Consider the following 24,540-nt stretch of genomic DNA (forward strand, 5'->3'; position numbering starts at 1 on the left):
GAATGAAACACTGCTCCAGTCGACCGAAGGAATTATTTATGAATGGTCAAAGAGAAAAAAAAAAAAACTGAACCCTTGTTTCGCATGATACTCGATGGATTATCGATTTTTCAATTCTTCTTTCTAGAAACGGACCAGGTCGGCTGAAAACGCAAGAGTCCCGTCGATTAGGACGACGAAAGCAATATATGCACGTGCGAACGGGAGAAAAGCTCGCGACAAATCTCCATTTGTCGCTCTGTCTTACGTCTCTCTTCTCAAACTGTATTAAACACACGTGCAATCCGCCACGGATGTCAGACTCTTATTTTCTAATCGAGAGAGGTCAGAGATCGTACGACCACGATGAAAATCCGATTTCCAAAAGTTCCACATTATCTCAAAAACTTGTTTACCAAATATTACCGACGTGCTTTGAAAATCAACCGGCGTCACGCCTTAAGTCAAAACTAGAAATAGTATACCAAAAAAAAAAAAAAAAAAGAAAAAAAGACGGAGAGATTCGAGTACATTACTTTTATTCGAACAACGAAGTTCGACTTTTCTAAAATGGAAACGTCAAGACAAATCGAGACGTCGAGCTCGAGAACTGCTTTACAATACATTACCGGGGAGAGGATAATGCGATTTGACTGCAATTCATACGTTATCGGTATACAAGATGATTTATGTACGTGTATAACGTAGATTGGATAAGCCACGGAGCACAAGTTTTTTCCTATGTGCATTTCAATTACGCCACTCTACGTGTACATGGTGTTTAGTGAAATTCTACGAATGTTTCTGTTGTATCGTTTCTAGCGTAATCATCATTGTCGCGTTCATTCTGCGTATTTTTTACTGTACTTCTTCGATCGACTGTCGCGCAGGTAGCGCTTGATACAATTACTACACGACACACAACCACACACACACACACCCACACACATACATATATATATATATACACATATATATAGTCTTATCGAACTGTTAAAGAAAGTATCATATATATGTACGTTAGAATATGGAGATATATTTATTTTTAAGTTTTTAAATTATAAAATTCGTTAAAAATTCACACATTGTATCTGTTATTGAAAACCCTGCGCTTGTCGAAAAGTGTTGCCGCTAATCGATCCGATTTTTATCAAATTTTTGCGAGGAATTCACGAATTTCTCCATTCGTTTAAAAATGTTATAGCAAAACGACACGAATGATCTTTAAAGAAATACATATATTTAATACATCGTAGATGCAAATGGCGATTACGAAAATATATCATACAAATGAATATACAATTGTATTAAAAAAAAAATCGAATAAACGTAGTTGCGATTTACCAGCAAGATTGTAACAGTTTAAAAAAGAATTTAAATGCTCCGCGATGTCACGTGACGTGAGTTGCGCGCAAAAGCGGGAATTCGTGTTCGTGGCGCATGTCAACCGCCATGTTCGTTGCACTGTCGTTTATACGAAATTGTAAGGCGCGCGCGCGGTAAATCGTGTTTTTGTCGTGCGTGGAATTCCGTTTAATTAGAAAGATGTCATTTGGCACAGGATTCGGAGTGACAACTTCGACGCCTGCACCTGCCTTTGGTTTTGGTTCTACGGCGTCTACGGCTGCAACACCAGTGAAACCGGGTAAGTCAGTTTGTTTTAGGTTATGTTGCATTTCGAATTTCCTTCTGTTACATGTGACTTATTTGGGAAATTTCGTATTCCGTTGATACGTATCTTTTTACAGGCTTAATATTTATTACGAAATACATTGTTGTCGATATTTATAGGACGTCAGTCCGACCGATTACTCAAATTTCTAATATGCTGTTTCATCTTGATTTCGATTTGAAACAAAATTCACTCCCGTTTGCATAAACGTATCGCGATGCTTCGTACCTGGAGCGATGCTATCTTTGTTAAAAAAGTATTTCTCGTACTAATCTCTCGACGAACCGTTACTCGTTTTATTAGTACTTTGGGATATTTTATCTAGCAGTGGCTGATTTATACCGGTACATCCTGGTTCACATTCTGTGTCAGATTTACCAAAGAAATTCCTTCTTCTTTTTGATCTAGCTATAAGACACGCTGTGATGCAGCACATAAATAATATAACCACAAGCGCGCTTAATAAAGCAACTAAAACCGAAGAATGTCCTTCGGATCTGCCATTAGCATTGATCGTTTCATCTGTAGACATCATAGCTTGCACGTATCTTGATGTAGATTGTAAATCAATTCTTGGAGTTGCATATTTCATTTTAGGGCTTGTTTCATCTAAATCATACATTTCATTTGGTATTTTACCTAATGTTGTTATCATAACTTCAGCTGTAACATCCTTAAACAAAAGTTAGTCTATTGTAATAAGTTTCTTTTATCTAAATAATATGGTGGTGTATGTTATATATCATTTGTGTATTCCAACTGGTTGTAAAATATACCCCAATTGCTACATCCGTAGTACCAAATTCATGCAGCAGTTCCGTAGCAGTTTCTTTAGTTCCATCGGCACGGCGGAATACTATTTTGCTACCAGACATTGTGGCAACCTTAAATAACTTATGCGCGAGTTGTCCATATTTGCTATCCTGTTAAATATTCTTTCTAGATATTAAGCTTTCTAATTCTTACAAGTGCTTACATATAATGGCCATACCTGACTTTGCTGATTTATGTATGACATGTTTGGATGATGTATGTTAATTATGATTTAATACTTTCTAGTATTTCCGTATTATTTGGAACCACCGTATGTATTATAATATTTCTAATGTATTCAATGTATTCGCGATACGCGTAATTAACAAATTCCACGGACGAATAAAACGTAACTTATTGTCGCGATTGCGTGCAAGACATATTTTGTCATTTGCTTGATTCCCTTTTCGGAGCATTTTCAAGTCAATAAAAACAAAAAAGCCAATTTTTGTGTCAAGAAGATTGCATAATTTCACGTCGTATGTGAATTATTTCGTAACATTCGTTTAACGTACATAAGTGCGATGTATTTATTCTATTTATAGATTTTTCAATTTGATCATCGTAGTGTGAATCGTGAGTGTGTGCACGTGTTGTAATAAAGAAAATATGGTAATATTTGTCAATAATTATTTTACGGAAGTATAAATACTTGGATTACTCTAAAACTAATCCTTCGGCAGGATTTGGAACACCATCTTTTGGATTTAGTACACCTGTAACTTCGACTCCGAGTCTGTTTGGTTCTTCTTCGACCCCTGCGACCGGGGCATTTGGCACCGGTACTGGATTCGGAACTCCGGCTGCTACCGGTTTCGGTAGCACTGCTACAACTGGTTTCGGCGCGACGCCTGCATTTGGTACGACTCCTACTAGCGGATTTGGAACCACTCCAGCCTTTGGTACCACGCCAGCTTCGACGGCAACTGGATTCGGTGCGACTTCAAGTTTTGGTAGCACGCCTGCTTCGACGACGGGTTTTGGTGGATTTGGGACTACCACGACATCATCGTTAGGGTTTGGTGGGTTCAGCGGTTTTGGAACAGCGACAACTACGTCTGCGCCCTCATTTTTTGGAGGATTTGGTACTACGAGTACACCATCCACTGGTTTTGGTACATCCACTGCCTTTAGCGGGTTCGGAACAAAACCGACAACTACGACTACAACCACTGGTTTTGCTGGTTTTGGAACAGGTCGGTTCCGATAAAACTCCGTCCTTTCTTATCGATATAAGGTTCGTTGACGTTAAATTTTTCGAACAGGTACAGGATTCGGTGGCTTTGGAATCGGGTTAGGGCAACCTCAACAGCAGCCGCAGTTTCAACAACAGCAACAACAGCAACCAACTGCTAACACTATATCGGAAGCACTATATAATGCCGTTTTTAATTGTCAGTTGTACAACGATGAACGCGACAATATCATCGCTAGATGGAATCTTTTGCAATCTCTGTGGGGTACTGGAAAAGCTTACTATTCTATGAACGCACCAGCGATCGATCTTACTCAAGAAAACCCGCTATGTAGATTTAAGGCTATAGGGTATAGTCGTATGCCCGAAGCTGACAACAACGAAGGGCTCGTTGTACTCTGTTTTAATAAAAAGAAAAAAGATGTGAAAGAGGGCGAGGTACAGTTGATCGGTTTTATAAATAATATTTTGGGGAATAAGCCAAACTTATCATTAACGGTGGACAATATGAAAGCAGTCGGAGAGGAGAAGAGTCAGGTGACCATCTTTGTTACCGAAAAGGGAATTACGGGAGCCCCGAGAAAAATTCCCGCTAACGAATTGGTCGCGTATTTATCGCAACCGATGCAGAAACAGCAATTGGTGCAAAATGGCGTGGAAGACATATTACCTTTGGTTAAACTAGATCCTACCCAGCTCAAAGAATATTTAGACAATCCACCGTGCTCCATCGATCCTAGATTATGGAAACAGGCTCAGTTGGATAATCCTAATCCGGAACTTTATATACCAGTACCGATGATTGGGTTCCAGCAAGTGAAACACAGATTAAAGTGCCAAGAGGAAGAAACGACCAGGCATAGAAATTTTCTAGACTTGGCGGCGGAAGAGATACAGAAATTGCAGAGACAACACACGGCGATACAAGCTAGGCTTAAAGAGCATAGAAGAACTTTGCTGGAACTCCAACACCGGGTATTGCAGGTAAGCATGTCTTACTTCTTTAATCGTAAATTCCACCCGAGTCTATTTATTTTTACGCCTGTATTTTTTCGTTAGGTATTGGTACGTCAGGAAATCACGCGGAAAGTTGGATTGTCTCTGCAACCGGAGGAAGAAGTTTTGACGCGCAGGTTCGAAGCTATGCATTCGCAAATCAGCGCGCCGACTCAATTCAAGGGTAGAATTAGCGAAATGCTTTCTCAGTTGAGAATGAGGAGTCATGTGGACCCTCAAAATCAGGAGAGATACGCGATGGACCCTATAGCGCAGGACGATATAAAATCGGTATGCGAGAAGCGATACGCCTAAAATAAATATAACCTTATAAAAACGTGTATAACTTTTCGTTATTCGTTTGTTTCAGTACCTTACGATGGAGCAACACGGCATGGGACAGCTTATAGCAACGATAAATTCCGATTTAGAAAGTTTAAAAATCATTAAAGACGGCATGTCAAACCTTTTGATGAGTCAGAATCATATATCGTGAGAATTACAGTTAGTTACGTAAGTTATCCCCGTTTTCTTTTTTGTATAAAAGGAATTCTTGCACCTTTGATATTCGGTGCCATATTTATTTTTTATTCGTTTCGCATTTGTCGAGATTTTTGTTGTTGATCGTACGATGTATACGCGATTTATTTGCGCCGAAAACAATGTTGTCAATTAAAATAATTTTCCACTCGTTACACGGCTGTTAATGACAGGGATTGCCTTTTTAAGCGGAACACTCGAGAAACAAATGGAGACGTTGAGACGCGTTTATATTTAGGATACCGACGGAAAAAAAATAGGTATTGTTACATACAGAGAAGAATAAAGAATTTTTACATAAATAATGTGCTTTTATTGAATAGGTTCATGTCGTTAAACACACACTTCATCAGAAACGCACATAATTTCCTCCATACATCGTAACTTTTTGGATGACTATATCTTATACGTAATATATCTTTATATACATATTATACATAGGCGTTTAGTATAAAATATCCGGTTACTCTCGATCGCGCGTCATCTCTCAAAGGCCTTATTATACAGAGGTTTTTCCTACCATAACGTTACATCTGTCTTTCGTCGGGCACATACAACACATTAAGATTGAGCAAATCTTGTTCGGTTCCCAAACTCTTTCTTCGTCGACGGCTATTACAACGTATTACGATATATTTGGTTTCGCAGTCTAATCAAAACGGACAACTTTCTCGTTAAGATCAATCTTTCTTTTCACCGGTGCGTTTCATCGATATCGAACTCTATCATCCACTTTGGTCCCAAGTAATTGGTATGCAAAGATCGAGTAAATTTTGTCTCTAATAGTACCGGTTCTCAAACATTCGATACATCCTCGAAACGTATGCGTCTAATGACTCGATTCGTGGGACGCAAAAACCAACCGTGGCCCGAGCAGAATTCAAGGTAATTCGCGAACGCTCGAGATCGTCCCGCCGGTATCGAAATATGTACGGTTTGAGTAATATTTTTGTTCGCGTGCCAAGAAAAAAGGTATCGATTTCAGGACGACCTCGAGAACGTTTAACACCGGCCACGGCAGGTAGCTTGAGATACCAGCCACGGAATCTGAAACGTGACTCCTCGACTCATGGAAAAAAAGGACGTAGGCGATCGATAGTCGATCCTAGATCAGGCTACGCGACGCTTGGCGCAACGTCACGGACATTTCGTTACTTATTGACCGTCAGATCCAGGGGAAGATCTTGCTCCATTTCGACGACATTCTCATTTTTTACCCGAAGATCTTGTCCGCAGCTGTTGTTCGTGTCCACGATGTTGCCCCATACGTTTTGCAGCCCGTATTGCAGATCTACCGTGCCTAGCAGGTGTCTGAAGAGAGGATTTTGCGCCTTGAGGATCAGGTCCGAGAGGATCTTCGTCTTCTCGAGGATGTTGTCGTTGCTGTGCACGCAACACTTGCGACGACAGCAACAATCGTTTGCATCGCTACAGACCTCCTCTTTGATAGGTGTTTGCTCGACCTCCATCTTGATATCGTCCGCTCGTTTTATCACAGAATTCCTCGTCTGCTCGCAGACCATCGCGTTGCTCTCCTTCTTGCAGGGCGTGCTGTTGACGATCGACTCGATGTTCCTGTAGTCGACCGTACAAACTTTACTCGAGTGTTCGACGGGCTCCTCGGTCTTTATAGGCGTCGATTGTCCAATGCAAGACGACAAAGAGTCGGAAACATGACGAGGACTGGTTTGAGGCGATCTAATCGGTTGACTCTCGCCGATGATCACGTTATTGGTAACGTACATAGGATTCGCTTGAATCTTATCAGGTAATATGTAGCTCTCATCGTAGATCCTCGTATAGATCTTCGCGTCCTGCTCGTATGGTTTCCTCGGCATGATTTGATCCTGTTCTTTGCATTGTTCTTGCAAATTATACATGTTGTTCCATTCGACGAAGTTTCTTTGCTCTTCGAAACTGTAGCTGATCTTTGGGCTCGACCCCGATATGCTGCTCTCGATGCTGCTGTCCTTCTTATCCGATTCGGAATGAGTGCTGCTGCTCTGTTTCTCCGGCGAGGTGACATCGAACCTCGTCTTCTCCTGGGAATTGTTCTCGTCGAAACTCTTCTCCTGAACTTTGTCGTTATTGTTCACGTAGTGTCTGTACGTTTTAACGTGCTTGCGCAACGACGAGGGATCCGTGTACCTCTTCGGGCAACCCGGGACCTTGCAACAATACGGTTTGTCCACGGCGTGGGTCCTGGTGTGCTTGAACCTGTCCGAGGAGTTGGAATAAGCCTTGTTGCAACCTTCAACGGGACAGACGTACGGCCGTTCGCCAGTATGAGAACGAGCGTGGATTTTCAGGTTTTCCGCTCGGCTGAAACTTTTGTCGCATTGGAAACAGTGGTGCGGTTTCTCGTTCGTGTGCGTTCGGACGTGGACCAGCATCTTGTATCTACGATCGAGGTAAAGACAACGTCGGTGTTATTATTACTTATTAATATCTACAGGTGTTAAACGGTTTTCACCGACGGATTGTAATTCTCGATCAAGAGAAAATTCTGCTTACCTGGCATTAAAACCTCGTTCACCTCTCGCGCATCCTTCCCATCCACAATAAAAGAGTCCTCGTGGTCCCGGCGCGGCATGGAGTCGCGCGACGTGTCCTGCCAGTTGTTCCAAGGACGTGAACCATCGACCACAATTTTGCCATCTGCAATCGGAACGAGAAAAGTTAGCGTCTTCGCGACACGTATAACGTCGATCGTACGAAAATAGTCGTGGAACGGTTAAGAGCGACGAGTGAAGAGTGACTGATCTTTGGTCGGTCAATGATTTCGATCAATCGGATCGTTCAAGGCCAATATCTCGAATCTTTCGCCTGTTCTTTCACCGTCGAGCGATCTATCTATATACTTGTTCCTTCTGTCGCTCATTCACCGAGAGATTCTAAATATATAACCGATGCGCGCGATGAGATAAATTTTACGTTTCGATCGATCGCGTATTCGCCGTGCGTCTCAACTGCAATAACACGCTTTTATTTATTTTTCCAAAAATTTGCGAAACCTCAGCCTAAAAATGTTAAATTACATAGTAGCTGACTGCAAATACAGCCTGGGCTCGATGCGCTGTCCGGTTGTTAGTATCGACGCACGATTTGCGTCAGGAACGTCCGTTCGACCGACCAATTGATACCAATTCCGACGATTGTGCAATTGGCGTCGCTTGACACCAGTTGCTATTCCAGTCAACGGCATAGCGTTCCACGAATCGGCGTCTATGAGCACTCCGGGATAGAGGTCACGGATCAAGGTAACGTCGCGGGTATTTTATCGGTTAACCGTCTGATCCGACCCCCTGTCGAATCAGCGCATGTCCTGAGTTGTTTTCGCACTTTTCTCCATCGTTTCGAGCGTATCTGTTACTTGCCACGTTTCCGCGAACGTATCCCATGTACGCGCGATTCGCCAAGTCTCGCGAATCATCCGCGACGGTTCTAATAGCAAACTCAACGATCCCCGAGTCGCGCGATTCATCGCATTCTAGGATGTCTAATTCGACAATGTACGAGGACGGACTTTGCACGATATTCCGGTTTCAGTGACGATAAGAGGACGTTCGCCGAGTTCACGAGGCTAACGCATGCAAGGCATGCGCGCGTAACAAGTTCTTGCCACGATAAACGGTCGCATTCGCAAACGATGTCGCGTCGCTGGTCGAAATCTTCGACTAATCTTCGAAATGATAACCTGCTTGCAAGTATACGTTTAACGTAATTATAATCTCGACTGGCTGTGTCGTACAACGTTTTCGATTGTGGCTGCAGCCAGCTTCGGTATACCGATATCTATATACGTAATAATAATGTAATAAAAATGGATAGATAAGAAGGAAAAAAGGATAAGGGGAATGCGAACGTCAACGTTGTTAACTAAAGAGACCACGAAGAGAGCCAGCGAACGCGACGCGCACCTCGCGTATACTTGCACTTTGCTACTCGCGAGGTTATCGAGATGTGCCTTCTTCCGTGATTATAAACATTCGGATGTACTCGTGACGAGGCTCGTTCTTTTTTGCGAGACGTGCTTCGATTACGCAAATTTTGTACCAGCTACGACGAAGGTCGACAGTGTCAGGAGTTCGTTGGCTCTCGAACGGTGCCTGTAAGTTCGACGAATCGCGTTACCGGGGATTGAAAATTTATCTATTCGACGATACCAAAAATATAATAAACGCGTAAAAATGATTCCTTGTCGACGTACCGAAAAAGACTTGCAAAATTTTCAAGAAATTTTTCGTTGTTTACAGCTATCATTGTTTAATCTCGTATTCGTTTCAAGTAATCGTCTGGTAACGCTACGGGTGGCGTAGTTACGACGCGACCACAGGGAAATTTTAAGTCTTGGACGAACCGCGAGCGACGCAGAGTGTTTCTCGATATCGCGACGGATGCGGAAAACTGGTTGTAACTGGAATACTCCGTATGACGCGCATTTCGCGATAAATTAGCGTCACTTTGGCGAGAGAAGCGTGGAATCTTTGGCGAATTGCACGCCTCGCTCGGAAACGTGTCCGCGATCTCCTGGATAAAGGTGTGCGTTCGCGTGAGGTTAAAGTCGAGGCGTTTTATATTTCTTATTTGTGTGCGTTTGAAAAGCATGTGACATCGTGGTGGTCGATTAGAAAAGACGAATACGTTAACGACGATAAATAGAACTTGAGTTGATTATGCGATATCGAGTCGCGACACTTCGTCGTAAATAAAGGAACGACTTGGCTAAACAGCGATTGGTTCGAATTAGTCGGAAAATTGATTTGAACGAGTTACCTGCATTTTAGTTGGGCGTTCTCCCCGCGTCGAATGGAGCCGAGTTCCAAGCTGGAACTGGAGGCGTCGGAGTCGCTGTGCGCAGGACTAGGTGGACCACCGTTCGCCAGGCCGCCAGGGATGACGGCTAGTCCTGGCAACGCGGCCGACGGAGATGTTGTTCCGAGTTCCTCCTCGACCGGCATCCTTCGCGGCCAAACCGGAAGGTCCAGCGTCGGCTGTTGACGAAGGCTGAGACTCCCGTAGTAGTTGGAGTTCGGGCTGGTCGAATAACCGGAAATCGGGCTGTAAAAACCCGGGACCGCTCCTAGCAGGGTGCCCGGGTAACGAGCGGCGCCGTACGGACCAACGTGGTTTGGCATTCTACCCGGAACGTGAACGATCATCTTTATTCCCCGTTTGGTTGTTCGTTTCTTTTTCGACCCAGCTAATTCGACCAAAGACGTGCAAATTTCCCCGCGATCGGTCCTCTTAATTGGACGCTCGTTTTAATTAGCCCGTTTAATACCCCGATAATAGAATCGTGGAAACTCGGTGGCCGTGTTCTCCTCCAGCGAAGAGAGGACGAGAGGAATTTACGAGCGGATTTCGTGTTCTCTTTGCCCGATCGTATCGCTGAAAGGTTTAAAGCTTCGCTCGGGTCGCTCTCCGCGGCTTCTTCGTCCACTTATGAAATCTCAGAGGTTAGTTTGCCGGGGTCTTTTTGTTTCTTTATTTGTTATTTTGCGTTTCTGCAAATCGATTTCAGTCGCGGAGCATACGGTTTCGATGACGATTCCGTCTCGTGCCCTCGAAACCTTGGTCTTACCGAAAGACTTTCGAAGACACCGTTCCTCCCCCTCGCTTCCTCGGGCTGTGTTCGACGGAGGAAGCGATACGTGTATCGGTAACGATCGCGAACAAGACGTTCCAGGTCTTGCCAGCTCAGGAGGCCTCTTTCCCTTCTCTCGATCTCCACGATTTCCCTGAGCACCGATAGCAACAAGTCGCCCACGGTAACACAGTACGCTCACATACACACAATCGCCCTTAGCGCGCGCACCCTTTTGTCACTGAGGTCCGAGTCCGTATCGTCAGATATATTTGAATCGGTTGGACTTGAGTATACGGTAGCTCAGGAACTGTTTGCTGTACTCGATCGAGAACATAACTAGGCAGGCTCGCGACAGATTCATCAAACACAGCCACGCTCTCACCGAAATCGTCGTCACCGTTCGTCCCTTCGCTCGGAATAGAACAAATTCGTCGATCGATGGGACCTGAACCTCCCCGGATGAACAGGGAAACACCGCTACGAATCCGAAATGATTCTTCCCACCCGACGCTAAAACAACGCGATCTCCATCTTTGCTCGCGTATCGTGCTCTTTGATCTCCGTTCGAGTGTTCCTCGAGTCTTATCTGCCAGCAAAGATCTACTTGGTCCCGACCGTGCGACGCGTCGATGATCGCCGTTACCCCCAAGGGACGTCTATGGCGTATCTCGGTGGTTAACCACTGATAGGACACTCGCGGAGTTCAAGACCGTGAAGGATAGATCGAAGAGCCTCGGTAGCCTCATATATAGCCGCGCTATCGTCGCCGATAACGTCCCGCGCCCCTCTGCCACGTCTCACTAATACACAGATGCTGATAACGCCATAATCTCGTCGACTCTTGGTAGACGATGCGTCAGTGTACGAACCATTCGTCCGAGAGTTCTCGCGACATACCGATTCGTTCAAAAGTGGTGGACGCTCGAGACGTTATCGCGTCGAAGATGCTGCTTGCACGTGCCGGAATTTTCGGTAAAGCGTCATCTTTGTTACGAAGTGCGCGTACGTTCGACGCTTTGACGCGAATTTCTGGGAATTTAAGCTAAGGAATGAAATCAGTTTTTCATTCGCGATCTTGAAATGTCTTGAAAGACCACGTAGGACGGTCAAGGCTCGAGGGAAAGTTATACCGATACAGTAGAGGGAACCGTAAACGCGGGAAGACGAGAGAAGAACTGGCGGATATGGTTCCTCGGAAACAAGGAAAGTAAAATGAAATTCTGTGATAGCGAGTCGAGTCATCGGTCGAGTTTCCGTCTTCGACTTTGGAACACCTTATATGTTGTTACGGTCTAGACGAAAATAGACGTTTACGACACTTTTTCCTTGCGTCACGGTGTAGATTCGTCTCGACAAGGCACGAGAACGACCGTCCGAAAACGTTTCAAAACGTAAATATGTAGATTCGAATCGCTCCATGTTCGTCGAGTTCGTAACTTTTACGATTGCTTATCTACCGCGCGCGCGCGCGCAATCATTCAAGCTACCATCAGCTAGAATCCCGGTAGCGGCTTCCGAATCGATCCGATCCGATCCGTTCTCGAACGCTGGGACAAAGATCAATGATCCAATATCGTCGGTCGAAGAAACGAGACCTCGCGATCGTTCGACTCCCTGGCGTGTATCGTGACGCATCGAATTTGGAGTTTACGAACGTACGAAACGCGCCTGTCCGTAACGTTCTTTTGGAAAGTTTCAGCCGGTACGTATCCGTGACTCGACGAGTTGTGCGCGACCCGAGCTGAGCCGACGAGTTTTGCATCGACGAGTTGTGCGCGATATAATTACGCGACAACTTCTCGGCGAATATTGTACTTTTTCCCAGCCCCCCTCGGTCGATCGATGCGACTGATGCTCAAGCTAGAACAAAGTCCCTCGTATCTCGGAGAGTCGGACGCGTTATCGTGGTCGCATTAGCGAGCTGGCGCGAATTGACGCTCTCGAGTTGAGTCAACAGAGGATGGCTGGAATATAATTTCTTACCGTAGGCGAGACTTTGGTGTCGCGAGTCGCGACGAGGACGCGGTTCCGTCATGGGTGGGCCCCCCCCCCAGGCGCGGGAAGTCCGGTTTCGAAACGTCGACGGACCAAGGTGACCAATGGCCGCGATCGTGATCGGATCTTCGCTAGCTATAATCGTCGGTGGAAGATTAGCGACAGTCTCGATTTGATTTACGATCATCGCTCAGGTATCTTTCGATCGAATCTCATTGATAAAAATTAATACTTGCTCACGGGGCCAAATTGTTCATGTGTTTGCGCTTATCGCAGAACGACAAAAATAAAATCCTCGAGTCAGAGATACAGTACCGTCCATGAACGAGCGAAGTATGGATCTCTCGGCGAACTCATTAGAACAGGTCGAAACGATATCGAACGACTTTGCTTTCGACGCGACTCGATTACTTGGTACATCCAGTAATTGTCCTTGAATTTATTTTAGCTCGCTGGCATTTGACCGTCGTGTCGCCCGAAGAGGCTTGCGCGCGGTCAAAAAGATCAATGGGCGTCGTTCCTACCCAATATCCTCCAATGGGAACGCGTTTCGATCGTTTCCATGTCTGAAACTATCTGCGTACGAAGAAAAAACGAACGATTAACCATAGTATGTCAAGGTTACGATTACGACAATTAATACGTCCGATGGATTACAGCTGCGAGTTTTATTTTTATAGAAGCCGATTACCGGACGTTGTCGAGGATAGAAAGCATCGAAACGAAGCGTCAGCTCCTTCTTGCAAGGATGATTCTCACGCTTTTCTTTTATCAGCCGCGCGCGTTTTGGACTTTCGTCGCGCGATATTCTCCCGTTTCCAAAATTGACCGTTGGAAGATTTCCCGAAACGATTATCGCCTCGAGGTGATCGCTATTTCGTCACCGGTACTAAGCGAGCGAACAATCTAATCTTGCCAAGAGAGAATTTCGTTCGTCTGTTTTGGGCATCGGTAAACAAGTTTGGACAGGCGTCGAGTTTCCACCTGTTGCTAGCAATGCTGGCAAGTAGTTCTCAGCTTTTCTCGCGATGTAACGTCGCTTCTCCTCGAGACATTTATCCTCGTCGTCGACGTGGCAATTTAAACGTCGCATCATTTATAATCTTCGTTTTCGCGTTCTTTTCCGATCGAATTCTTTCTGCAAAGTTATCAGTTTACGGATAAACTCGCGGCGATAGTGACTGCACACGTAATCGCAACAGTACTTTTGTAATCGAGATAAATATAACAAACAAGTTGAATGCGTTTGTTAATTTTATCATTCTTTTTTATCGTATCGTTCCAAGTTTGATTTCATCGCGAAATAAGCACCTCGAGTCGAACAACGAGACTTGTCTGGACTACAATTACCCCATCGTATTAATTATTATTTGTCTACCGAGGGAACAACAGTCTATACACGCATACATGCGCGGTGACATTTTCGATAAGACGACCGGGGGTTCCTCTCGTGTCGTTCGAGACGAGATGCGAATTAATTTAACGTCGACGAGCTGTTATTTTCTGGTTTTATCAGCGCGCGATATCGGTGATACGTGCGGTTCTTAACGCGCGTAGTTATTTTTCTATCCTCCTAGGAGATACACGTTGCTCGAACGAATTACGAGCACGTCGGTTTCCGAATTAGTCCGATTCGAGTCTAATTATCGCTGGTTACATAAGGACCGCGTCGTAGACAGAGTAGTCTGAAACGACGCTCGCGAGAAGATCAAGGAACGATTAAAGACACATTAGAGGGTTGGTAGAAGAAGGCGACGAAGAATAGAAACGCACCGGTGTCCTCGTGGCGACACGGCAGATGCCAGACGGAAGATAGACGTTTAAAAAAGTAAAGGATTTCCCGAGGAACACGGTTGCCATTGTCTCTCTCGGTCAGTCTTAACTCGAAGATGATCAACCTCCAGAGTCTCGTTCTGTCCGCTTCTAACGATAGCATCGCCGATATTTTTCTCCAGTTTCAGGGAACCCGATCGAACTTTCCGACATGTAGTTTGTCAAAATTGTCGGTGTTACGCTGGTGGAGACCTTCGCCTCGAAATTCATTATTTCGTATTAAAAAGCGATCCTAAGGTTTGCACGTTATATGACAGGCCCAAAGAGATCGAGAAGGGGCCCCGACATCGGATTGATCCGTGCGACCGCGACGTTGCCTCCTGTGTTCGAGCACCCCCAGCGACCCTACCCCGAAGATATATTAATGAATATGGTACTAACAGCTTTCACTCCTCCCTTTCTTCCTGTGTTCCCATCCCCCGTCTCGCATGACACCCCACGAACCGAACTGCCGGAGTCGGCGCGCTTTGATCTCGAGGAACGCGGCGAACAGGTAGAGGCGGTCGAGAGGAGGATGGGAACGGATGAGAAGGCAAGAGGAGAAAGACGGACAGCCGGAGACGGAGATTCCATGACGACCAATGAGAGATCCAGGCCCGGCTCTAAACTCGAGAAAATATGTTCGGAGTTTTTAGATTGAGATCCGGCAGAGATAGCCCTTTCGTTCTCTCGCTCTCCCTCGCGCACACACACTTTCTTTGTCTCGGCTCTTCCTCACCTGCTTACTATCTGCGTCCATGGAACGCCGAAAGAGGTTTCACTCCCTCCCTCGCCCTTTCCCCTCTTAGCATTCGCGATCTTTCATTTAGATTTGATTTCGGTGTTCCTACGATAGAGTGTCGTCGGACCGGGATTTTTTGGAGACGAATCCGTTTTGCCGACGAATCCGTTTTGCCGACGAATCGGACGTTTTCGATCGAGATGAAGGATGTTTGTCGTCCTTTATCGTTCATCGAACAAGTAAAGTAACTCCCTTTCCTGCGGTTCGTGGACCTCCGAGTAAGAATTTACGCGGGATCTGTGCGCGTTCGCCGCTTTTTAAACTTACACCCAGGGGAACCGAGCGCGTGAATACATAGAACGCGTGGCGCTTTGCGTGTGGCTGCCACTACAGAAATACCCTGCGAAACGAGGGTGCGCGAACCACGATCTCTCGAGCCGCAGCAGAAGTCAGCAGTCGAGCGCGCAGCAGGGGTTGAAATTCCCGTGATTCACGCTTGGTACCGCGTCGTCTAGCGTACACGTCCTCGCATTTTTATTCGATCGCGCCGTTGGGGGTCGACATCGTCGCGATTCTGCTCCTTTTTCCCCTCGTCGTTCTCGCTCGGTTACCGATACGCACGAGCACTCTAGTACCGTGAGAGAAACAGAGTCGAAAGAGAAGACCGAACGGTGTTGTCTTTCGCGAAATCCGTCAAACCCCTGCGGTTACCTTCGATGGCCCTCCAAAGCTACTTCGATCCCCGTTCGGTCCTCCTCGTCGTCTCCGAGTGCTTAAGTTTTCGTACGGATTCTTTCTCACAGCTCGTACGAGTAAACTTGAACAAAACCACGACATTGATTTTGTGCTATATTAAGACGTAGAAACGAGAAACGTGATCGCGGAATATCGTTTGGTTAGTAGCAACCGTTTCGCAGAAAAACTACGATGTTCTTCGTAGATTTGATTGGTTAGCGAGGAGGCGACGGCACGTGTATCGACGTAAGACTCAACGTACTTGTATTATCTGTGGATCGTTGCGTAATCGTGCAACCAAGACTTTAGATAAAATAAAAATCGCGGAACTGGGAAAGATAGTCCGCGGTGACCTTGCGGAGTAACGCGAGAGCGGCGGCGAGGTCGCCTCTAGGGATGAACGACGCGTTATCCTTCGATGATTTATAGCGTTTCAGGATGGAATATTAATATCGGCATGGCGTGCGCCTTCGGTCCTTTTCCAGGCACCACGACCGTCTTTGATCGCACACGGAGCCGCGAGTAGGCGTACGTGTGCGCGCGTCCGATCTCGATGCACGCACACACACCGTTCCGATAGGTATTACGAACGGGACAGAGGATGGCTACCGGTCACAGCAGGAGAGCACGCCGGGGGTCCTCTACCTCTTCGCCGACTCGAACCTTGATAGCTCGCTACCAAGAAAGAAGCGAACTTTCGTTTCTCTCCGATCCTCTTCCTCGTCTCGTTCTCGCGTTCATCTCGCTTCGCGCGCCTCCTGCTCGTTCGCCGCCGGCGGCGCTACCGTCCGCTGATTCGTTGAGCCGACGCAGTCACGTGACCCGATTTATAAAGAACGCGGCGCCGAAGATAGCGTCACTCGCTCGCTGCGCTTCGTCCCATCGGCTACTTGTCGTGGTTTCTTCAATTTTCGACGCGGTTACTTTTCTTGTCCCGTGGTGTCCTTCGTATCTCGAATGGAAGAACTTTCCGCACTCGAGACTTACACTCGAAACTATCGTTCGCGTTCTATCGATCCCTACCGGCGGTACCGAGAATCGCGTCTATCTTATCATTTTCTCCCAATACGTGGAACGAAGTAATAACGATTCTTTGTTTACTCGATCGAAAGATAAAGCACGCGTTTACGATGTTAGCGAGATGATCGATGAAAGATAAGGAACGGATCGTTATTCTCGTGGAATTCGACGAAATCTCAGCCAAGCACTAGGAAATACCGATGGATCGAGAAAAATTGAATAGTTTTATTTTTTGTTTTTCCAAAGATAATTAAGAATCCCGATTAGACGCGCGCTTCTAACGAGCTTCTCGGGAATCGCGCTGACCTTTCCAGGTCTCAGGTTATTATGAGATTGCGAGAAATCGTTTACGATACGCGAACGTGATGCTCAACCGTTAGATTTCCACGTGCGCGTTAGTGTCCGCGTTAAATATCGCGCGTGAACCGAATCGCGTTATCGGAAACGCTTCTCTACCGGCCATCGACAACTCCGATCCCCCCGTGAGGTGAACCTGGGCGTCGCCAACGATTTCTATGCCGTAATCGTAAAACCTCGGCTGTGCAATACCCCTTCTTTCTCGCCGTTTCGAGTAAGACTATCCGCGCCAGCGTTCGAGCAACGTAGATGGCAAAAGAAGTCTTGTCACTCGTCTGAATATCGATAGACGTCGAGTTCGAGAGCAGACGCTCGAGGAAAGATCGTGCTCGGTCACGCGACGAGGCCCGTTGTAAGTACAGGGGTCGATGCAGGAAGAAGAAGAACAAGCGGAGGCCCCTACGGCGGGAGGTTTTAATCTTCAATTCCGAAAATCAACGTAATGTATTCCTCCCGGAGGGGTCCGGTCAGTTCCCGTCTTAGATCGATGAGGGGAGAAATAGGAGGGAGCCGAGTGCAACCTGTAATTTCAACGCGAGCGGACTAAGTCGCCGGTAATATGGGAACCCAGAGCTGGTATAACGGCTCATTACCATAATTCGTTCTTTAAGCTTCATTTTTAATAGGCTCCTGGCGCCGGCCGAACGGACTCGGCTCACCGCCGTCGGCTTGGGGTCCACCAGACCCCCGTCGAGACTACACGGTGTCGCTTAAACTTCCGTTGCCCTTTACGTGACCCCGGTGACGTCTTCGTTACGCGTTTAATATCCGCGATCGGCTCGCGGCACGTTGGCGGCGAGTTGTAAACCTCTACGTTGTACCCACGCGAACAGTTAACGGTTCGTCGATTGGGCATCGGTAATTTGTTAATTTTTTTTAAGCTGCGTGACACGGATGGGCAGAATTCCGTATTAAATTAATCGTCGAATCATAGCGCGCTTATCGCGTAAGACTTTCGCGAGTGAAACACACTTTCGAGATTCCGTAGTTTTTAAAATACGGCCCGAAGAGTCGGAAATATTCTCTGCCGGGAACGTTAGCCGACGATCCAGGGGAGGGCGAGAGTTTTACCTTGTCCTAACCTGACGGGACCCCTTGGATGGTTCACGAGGTCAAAAATAAACAGGCAGTCGAGCGAAGTTTTTACTTTCCCCAAACACGTTTTCGAGTCCGGTGCTCTTCTGCCTCCGGTGGCGCGCCCTTCGCACGTTTCTCGATTTCTGGAAGGAACGCGGGTACGCGCATCCCAGTAAGAAGGAAAATATTTGCGGACTTTCCCCTTGTTTGCTCGGTGTCGTCGCGCAGAAATTCCTCGTCATCGAACGGTCGAGACGTCTGACAAAAATTTCCGCGAATAGTTCGAGGATTCGGGGATCCGCAGACTCTCCGTCTCGCACGAGTTCAACGATAGGAGACGAAACTCCGTTTCCGAGAATCGGTTCGATCCTTTGATTGACCATATGGATTCGGAGAGCAGTCGCGGTGCTTTAATCTCGGTTCTCCGCCCCCTAGAGGCGGGATAATTAATCACGAACTTCGCACCTCGATTCTACCGCGAGAAAGAAAGGAAACCTCCACAGTCTCCGAGGATTCACGGAGGTTTCTTTCTCGCGACTCGGATACGATTCGAGCTGGGCCTACGCGGACTTAGCATCGAATAGAACGCACCACCGCAACAGCTATGGGTGTTCGGTGTTAGCGGAACGAATCGCTAAAGTGGGCTGCATTGACAAATGATTCGAACGGTTTCATAGCCACGAAACCAGAGGACCTCCCACGTCGCGCCGGAGCTCGACCCGAAGAGCTTTCGCGATTCCTCTCTCGTCTATTTCCTGTTTTACTTTCCTCAAGGTTACGGAGGTTCCTGGATGACACGGTCCTCCTGGATTAAAAATAGCCCGGCGACGAATTCGGACTCCTCGCTTCGCTATTTTCACCTTCGTTTCATGCGCGAATGGAATATCAACGAAGTGAAATTCAGCGATTCGAGTTCAAGTTTATCAAGCGCAACTTTGACGTTCGACGTGGCTTGTCGAGAAGCTTTAAAGAATTCCCGAGAACAGCTGGAACTAAAATCCGCGAGATGGCGAGAACCAGCTGACCAAGTATCCGAGAAGCGTAACCATATGGCGTCTATCCCATTCGCTGGAGCGTGTTGCAACTGCGACAATTTTTCGAGAAAAGTTCATACGAATCGGAGAGTTTTGAAATGGATCCGACGAGGACCGAGCGCGGCAACGCGAGCCTCTGCGGGGGGTCGGTGTAGGACGAACAGGACTCCTGATCGCGAGGAATCCTGGCTGTTGCAATTACCGTGCATAGAACTGGCTGAACTATTCGATGCTTATGGTGCTTCACGTGGGACGGCTTGCCGCAACGCAAGACACCGTACCGCGCCACACACAACGCGACACCTCGGCTCCGACTTGACCGAGGACTCCACGAGGACCACACACGAAGGATTGCCCGTCTCCTCCTTCTTTATCTCTCCCCGTCGTTCAGCCTTTCTTGTTCCTCCTTCTCCCGCGCTAAACTCCAAAAAGAAAAGAAAAAACTGAAAAACAAAATAGAAAAAAGAAGAACGAGTCCTGGGAGAGAAGGACGTACACGGCAGAAACCGAGAGAATTGTCGCTTAACCGCTTTGCCATTTAACGCGCCCTATAAGTCTTGTCATTAAGTCGATCGCGGGAATTTAACGATTTCGTATTATTTGCGATCTTATAAAGGAGTAATACGAGTATTTAGGAATGCGAGCTACGTTAGAGTTACCTAAGAGTCTGCTTTTAGAATCTGTCGCGTTCAACAAGGTTAAGAACCACTGCCTTAACAGATGGTACGCGCAACGCTTGACCCCGAAACTGCGTGTCCGCGTGTAAACCGTAGCCGTTGGCTCGACAGACGGGCTCGCGAGCCCGAGGTCCATGGATTCCGAAGGTGTTTTAGGTACGAAATCTTTTCTCGAGACGCGACACGATTTCAAAATACCGCGATGTTGGCAAAACAGAGTCGATGGGGGGTAGACGACGGATGCTCGGAGAGATCGTGGAGACGAAGCTCGAAACAGGCTTCCCTCGGAAGATTTATGCGGGTTGAAAAGGTCGTCGTCGAGCAGCGGCTCTCCTGGCGGGGGGTTTCCCGCATTGTTGCTAATTGCACGTCCCCACGGTGAAAACGACGGTCCGGTGGTGGTCCATTATGCCTCGAGACTATAGAGAGGTACGTCGGGGCGTCGATGACTACGTCCTCTGCCACCTACGACAGAGGAACCAGCCACTACGAAGGTCACCCCGTAAATATTCGACAAAGAAGCTTCTCTTTCTTGCGTCCGCTGCGGAATTCGTTTTTGCGGCTCAGGGATAAGAGAGGAAAGGATCGAGCCACGAAAACGTATCATTGTTCGGTTTACGGCGTGTTTTGGCAGTTTTACGAACTACCAGGATTCTGTGTTCACCGCAACGAAAATCCGCAACTAGAAATCCAACGACGCGTCCTATACCCTTTTGTCGAGAGGTTTCTCGTCTTAAATTAGCCGTACCTATCGATCGAAGGGATCTCTCCTACCGTAAGTAAAGATCGAAAAGTAATTTTTTTTTTTTTTTTTTCAAATCGGTCGACTGTTTTTACGAACACCGGATAGAAGAACGGTGGGTTGATCGGAACGATACATTGTTTCGTTCACGGTGTGTTTCAGGTTACCCCACGACCTCCGGCCACCGCGAAGGCCACGCCACACTCGAACTGCATATTTGAGCGCAATCGACGCAGACAGCTAGCAAAAAAGTTGCTGGCACGCAGGATGCGCCGCGCGCAATCGGAGCTCCGAATCAAACGAACCGGGGTAAACCGATTCCGGTAGCGAGTCGCGTTAACGCCGCGCATTTCGAAATCTTCGCACGCTTTTACCTTCTGTCGCGATACTCGAACACCACGCGCGTGAATTTCTTGCGATTTCGAACAGCGTAAGCTCGAAATCCTCGAAGGGAAACCGTCGACGGTGAACGTCGTAGAAACAGAGAGGGAGGGAGGGAGGCAGGGATACTCCGAGAGAATTATCCGTAGGAAGCAAAGTATGCGTAGGCAGTCCCATTATTGAACTGGAAAAGACCGCGACGACCCAGGATCCCCGTCCAGTCACAAAAGAAACCGTTAAAACATCGTCACTCTCCTCACGACTGTGCGGCACCGGTTAGCCAGAAGTTGGTGGATTCCCACGTGGGACGCGAGTCGAAGGATGCGGGCCGAAAATATGCAAATTTATATGCGCGTACCGGGACACGATTCCTCATCCTGCCCGACTGGCTGCCTGCTTTACCCACTTGCACGAACCCCGGAACACCTATACCGGAGAGGAAGAGAGAAGACGAGAGCACCTCTTTTCTCCGAGTCATTACCATACGTGACCATAAATGAAACCTGTCTCCTCCAACCCTTCGTAACAATGGAACAATCACGGCGAAACACAAAAGGGCTCCTATGCGTCTACGCGGACATACATATGCATCCTTGGGGCCCAACTTTCCTTCGATTCTCTTTCCGCGTGCCCCGTTATCCTGGCTCGTTCAACCCGCGAGAGGAGCGAACTCCTGCCAACGGTCCTGCGACAGGATACCGGTTCCTCCTGTATCCCGGAGCGGGACGATTCGTCCTGTCGGGGACCGGGACACGTGAGGTGTCCTTTTGTCTAGCTGAGATTAGACCCATGAAACTGACTCCGAAAGGACGGATCTAACGGTCTAAGCGGGTCTAAATTCGTAGCGGATCGCCTTCCCCGATTCGTTCGTTTTTTATTCAACGGTCAACGGACCGTGTCGCTGGACGAAAAGTACGTTAAACGGTATCTCCGACCGACATCCAGCCGAGGAAAAGTTTTCGTGGATTTTCTTAGAGGGACAACGGTCGGTGGAGCAGGATCAACGAGAACCAAACGATCAGCTGAAAAAGTACGTTGAACGTAAGAATCAATGCTATGGAAACCTTCCCGTAAATTGTAATCTGGTTTTGAACTGTATCGCGCAACTGCTCCGCGATTCAAGCCATAGAAAATCTTTTCTCACGACAAATCGTCCGTTTGCTCCGCAAGCTGCAAGTGTCGAACGCCGACGAATTCGTAGCCGACTTCCGGTGTCCCTGTTACGAAAGAGGACATGGAATATGTACGTTACAGGCTGTAACGCGGATCGATCCCCGCCCTTTCGTCATTTTCCTTGTCGTCCTCGATTCGCTAAAGCGATTCGTTCTCGGATGTGCCGCGGCCCGGACTCCCACACTTTTCAACGAGCTGCACCGATTCTTACGCAATCCCATTGAACATCCCTGCGGGTCACATTGTTGCGTCGATACAGCGAATCAGGCCCATGGGTCTCCTATCCTCCTACCTGACCCGAAGATAATCCCATCCTGGGAGCATGGGGGCATTATTCCGGGGAACCTAGTCCCCCCCCATGGACACGAAAATACGCGCGCTACATAGAGGTGGATTTTCTGCCTACGGCCTCGTCGACCGATTTTTCTCTTTCATCCGTCCTCCCGACTGTCATTGTCGCCCCGTAGCGAACCTCGCGACGCGACTACGATGTTTGTCACCCCCTATTTTTCTCGTACTAGACGCGAAGGGGAACGATGCCGTGTCTTCTTTTTGGATTTAGGTGAATGGACTAGCGGGGTTGCTTGGACGTTGCGACGAACAACCGAGAGAGCGTTTAAAATCGGGGATTCGAAATAGAAAAAACCGTGCTACCCCAAATGTCCCGTCACCGACACAGTTTCCGTCGTTAAACTTTCGTGCAGTCTTTCTCTGAAATTAGTCTCGAAAATATTCTGGGGTTCGAAGGGTGATCGGTAAAACGAGCTGAAAAAAAATCGTGGAGGACGAAAACGGCTTAGGTTGCAATGTTTTCAAACTGATTTAATACTCGAGAGAGATTCTGGATCACGATCCGAGGCGTGGGCGTTGCGGCTCGTATATCTTTGGTCCGCTTGGATCTTTCCGTCTTCGGTCTCGGTCATTTCTTTCCTCTTGTCTTATCTCGAGAAGCGTCGAGGGTGAGCCCGGAGGGGTCCTTCTTGTCAATCTTCATTAATTAAAGCGAGGACACGATTGGGTCCAGGCTTTAGTTCCCCGTGTTCTTTAAAATCTGATCCGAGAGTCGACTCTCTCGCTACGTTTTTCTTCATTTTTCGAACGAGGCGAAGAACAGGATATTTCCTACTCGTTTCGTCCTCGAGGTAAACCGAATCGCGAGAATCGGAGAGGAAGTTACGAGTTATTTTTATATATTTATTCGTTAAGCGAGTAGTTACTATCTCGGAGTGGCATTTCAAGTGAACGATTCGATGCTTGTCCCGGACTATTTATCTGCCAGTCGGTAAATTATTTTCCTTTAATCGTTTTATCTCTGTTTTGCAGAAAACGCTCGCAGGAAGGCGAGCGAGTATTATAATTTGCGCGTCTCTGGTCAATTTTTGCTGGTACCGCGAAACATTTTAAGGCGATTCGTCCTTCGGGACCTTTCTCACGTCTGCGAGAGTTTAGGAAACTGGTTTGAAAGGTCCTTCGGAGCTGTCGTTTCGTAGAACCCATGGGAGATCGATAGCTCCTCTTGAAAATCCGATCGCGATAAACTCTTTGGATCATTTTTGGAGCCTCAAACAAGAAAGAGACGAGGAGAGAGGAGCGGAAGAAACGACAGCTTCGAAAATCTTGATCGAGGGCTCGAGCTTCGCGAACTTGAACGAATAGTAGTTGGACGACTGTACGTATACGATAAGCTGTGTTTACGTGGTCGTTACGCAATATCGTACAACGTGCTCGGTTGTTTGTATACTACGGAAAGGAAATCGTGGAAGAGTCGCGATGTTTACACAAGGTATTACGATTAGAGCGCAACTTTGTCCGCGTGCTACAGGCTCAACCTTGGCGCGATATTTACAACCGAATAGGTAAAAATTTCTCGAAAAAGTTCCGTCAGCTCGAGCCGCGACCTCGAATCGCCGGAAAAGGTGGCGCGCGTGCGCGCCGTGCGAAAAGAACAGAAGGAAAAATTGTGGAAACTCACCAACGACGAGTCGACCGGTTCGCCGGTATTCCCAAGCT

The 24,540-nt window shown here is 47.2% G+C and overlaps 4 protein-coding genes across 6 annotated transcripts in view; 2 read left to right on the forward strand and 2 right to left on the reverse strand.

Moving 5' to 3' along the window:
- The window catches only part of LOC128891584 (gamma-aminobutyric acid type B receptor subunit 1), a 6,613-nt gene extending 5,343 nt beyond the window's left edge, over nucleotides 1–1,270 (forward strand). For both annotated transcript variants that reach the window (XM_054151180.1, XM_054151179.1), the window contains exon 12: nucleotides 128–1,270. In XM_054151180.1, the coding sequence (XP_054007155.1) occupies nucleotides 128–147 (20 nt within the window). In that variant the 3' untranslated portion in view covers nucleotides 148–1,270. The remainder of the gene's footprint in view (nucleotides 1–127) is intronic.
- Nucleotides 1,271–1,319: 49 nt separating this feature from the next.
- On the forward strand, nucleotides 1,320–5,500 carry LOC128891588 (probable nucleoporin Nup54). The gene is made up of 5 exons (XM_054151186.1): nucleotides 1,320–1,624; nucleotides 3,148–3,660; nucleotides 3,730–4,643; nucleotides 4,719–4,946; nucleotides 5,026–5,500. The coding sequence occupies exons 1-5, from the start codon at nucleotides 1,525–1,527 to the stop codon at nucleotides 5,149–5,151; spliced, it is 1,881 nt and encodes a 626-aa protein (XP_054007161.1). The 5' UTR covers nucleotides 1,320–1,524; the 3' UTR covers nucleotides 5,152–5,500.
- Nucleotides 1,632–3,141, reverse strand: LOC128891606 (uncharacterized). The gene is made up of 2 exons (XM_054151225.1): nucleotides 2,428–3,141; nucleotides 1,632–2,324 (listed from the first exon to the last, which is right to left on the reverse strand). The coding sequence occupies exons 1-2, from the start codon at nucleotides 2,524–2,526 to the stop codon at nucleotides 1,920–1,922; spliced, it is 504 nt and encodes a 167-aa protein (XP_054007200.1). The 5' UTR covers nucleotides 2,527–3,141; the 3' UTR covers nucleotides 1,632–1,919.
- Nucleotides 5,486–11,511, reverse strand: LOC128891589 (zinc finger and BTB domain-containing protein 49-like). 2 transcript variants are annotated; one of them, XM_054151187.1, is made up of 3 exons: nucleotides 9,972–11,511; nucleotides 7,710–7,853; nucleotides 5,486–7,595 (listed from the first exon to the last, which is right to left on the reverse strand). In XM_054151187.1, the coding sequence occupies exons 1-3, from the start codon at nucleotides 10,355–10,357 to the stop codon at nucleotides 6,347–6,349; spliced, it is 1,779 nt and encodes a 592-aa protein (XP_054007162.1). In that variant the 5' UTR covers nucleotides 10,358–11,511; the 3' UTR covers nucleotides 5,486–6,346. The 2 variants fall into 2 exon arrangements, with proteins under 2 accessions (XP_054007162.1, XP_054007163.1); XM_054151188.1 differs by lacking the exon at nucleotides 9,972–11,511 and adding an exon at nucleotides 8,234–9,766.
- Between the last annotated feature and the right edge of the window lie 13,029 nt (nucleotides 11,512–24,540).

Source organism: Hylaeus anthracinus, unplaced genomic scaffold (assembly GCF_026225885.1).
Source record: "Hylaeus anthracinus isolate JK02 unplaced genomic scaffold, UHH_iyHylAnth1.0_haploid 12002, whole genome shotgun sequence".
Taxonomy (NCBI): domain Eukaryota; kingdom Metazoa; phylum Arthropoda; class Insecta; order Hymenoptera; family Colletidae; genus Hylaeus; species Hylaeus anthracinus.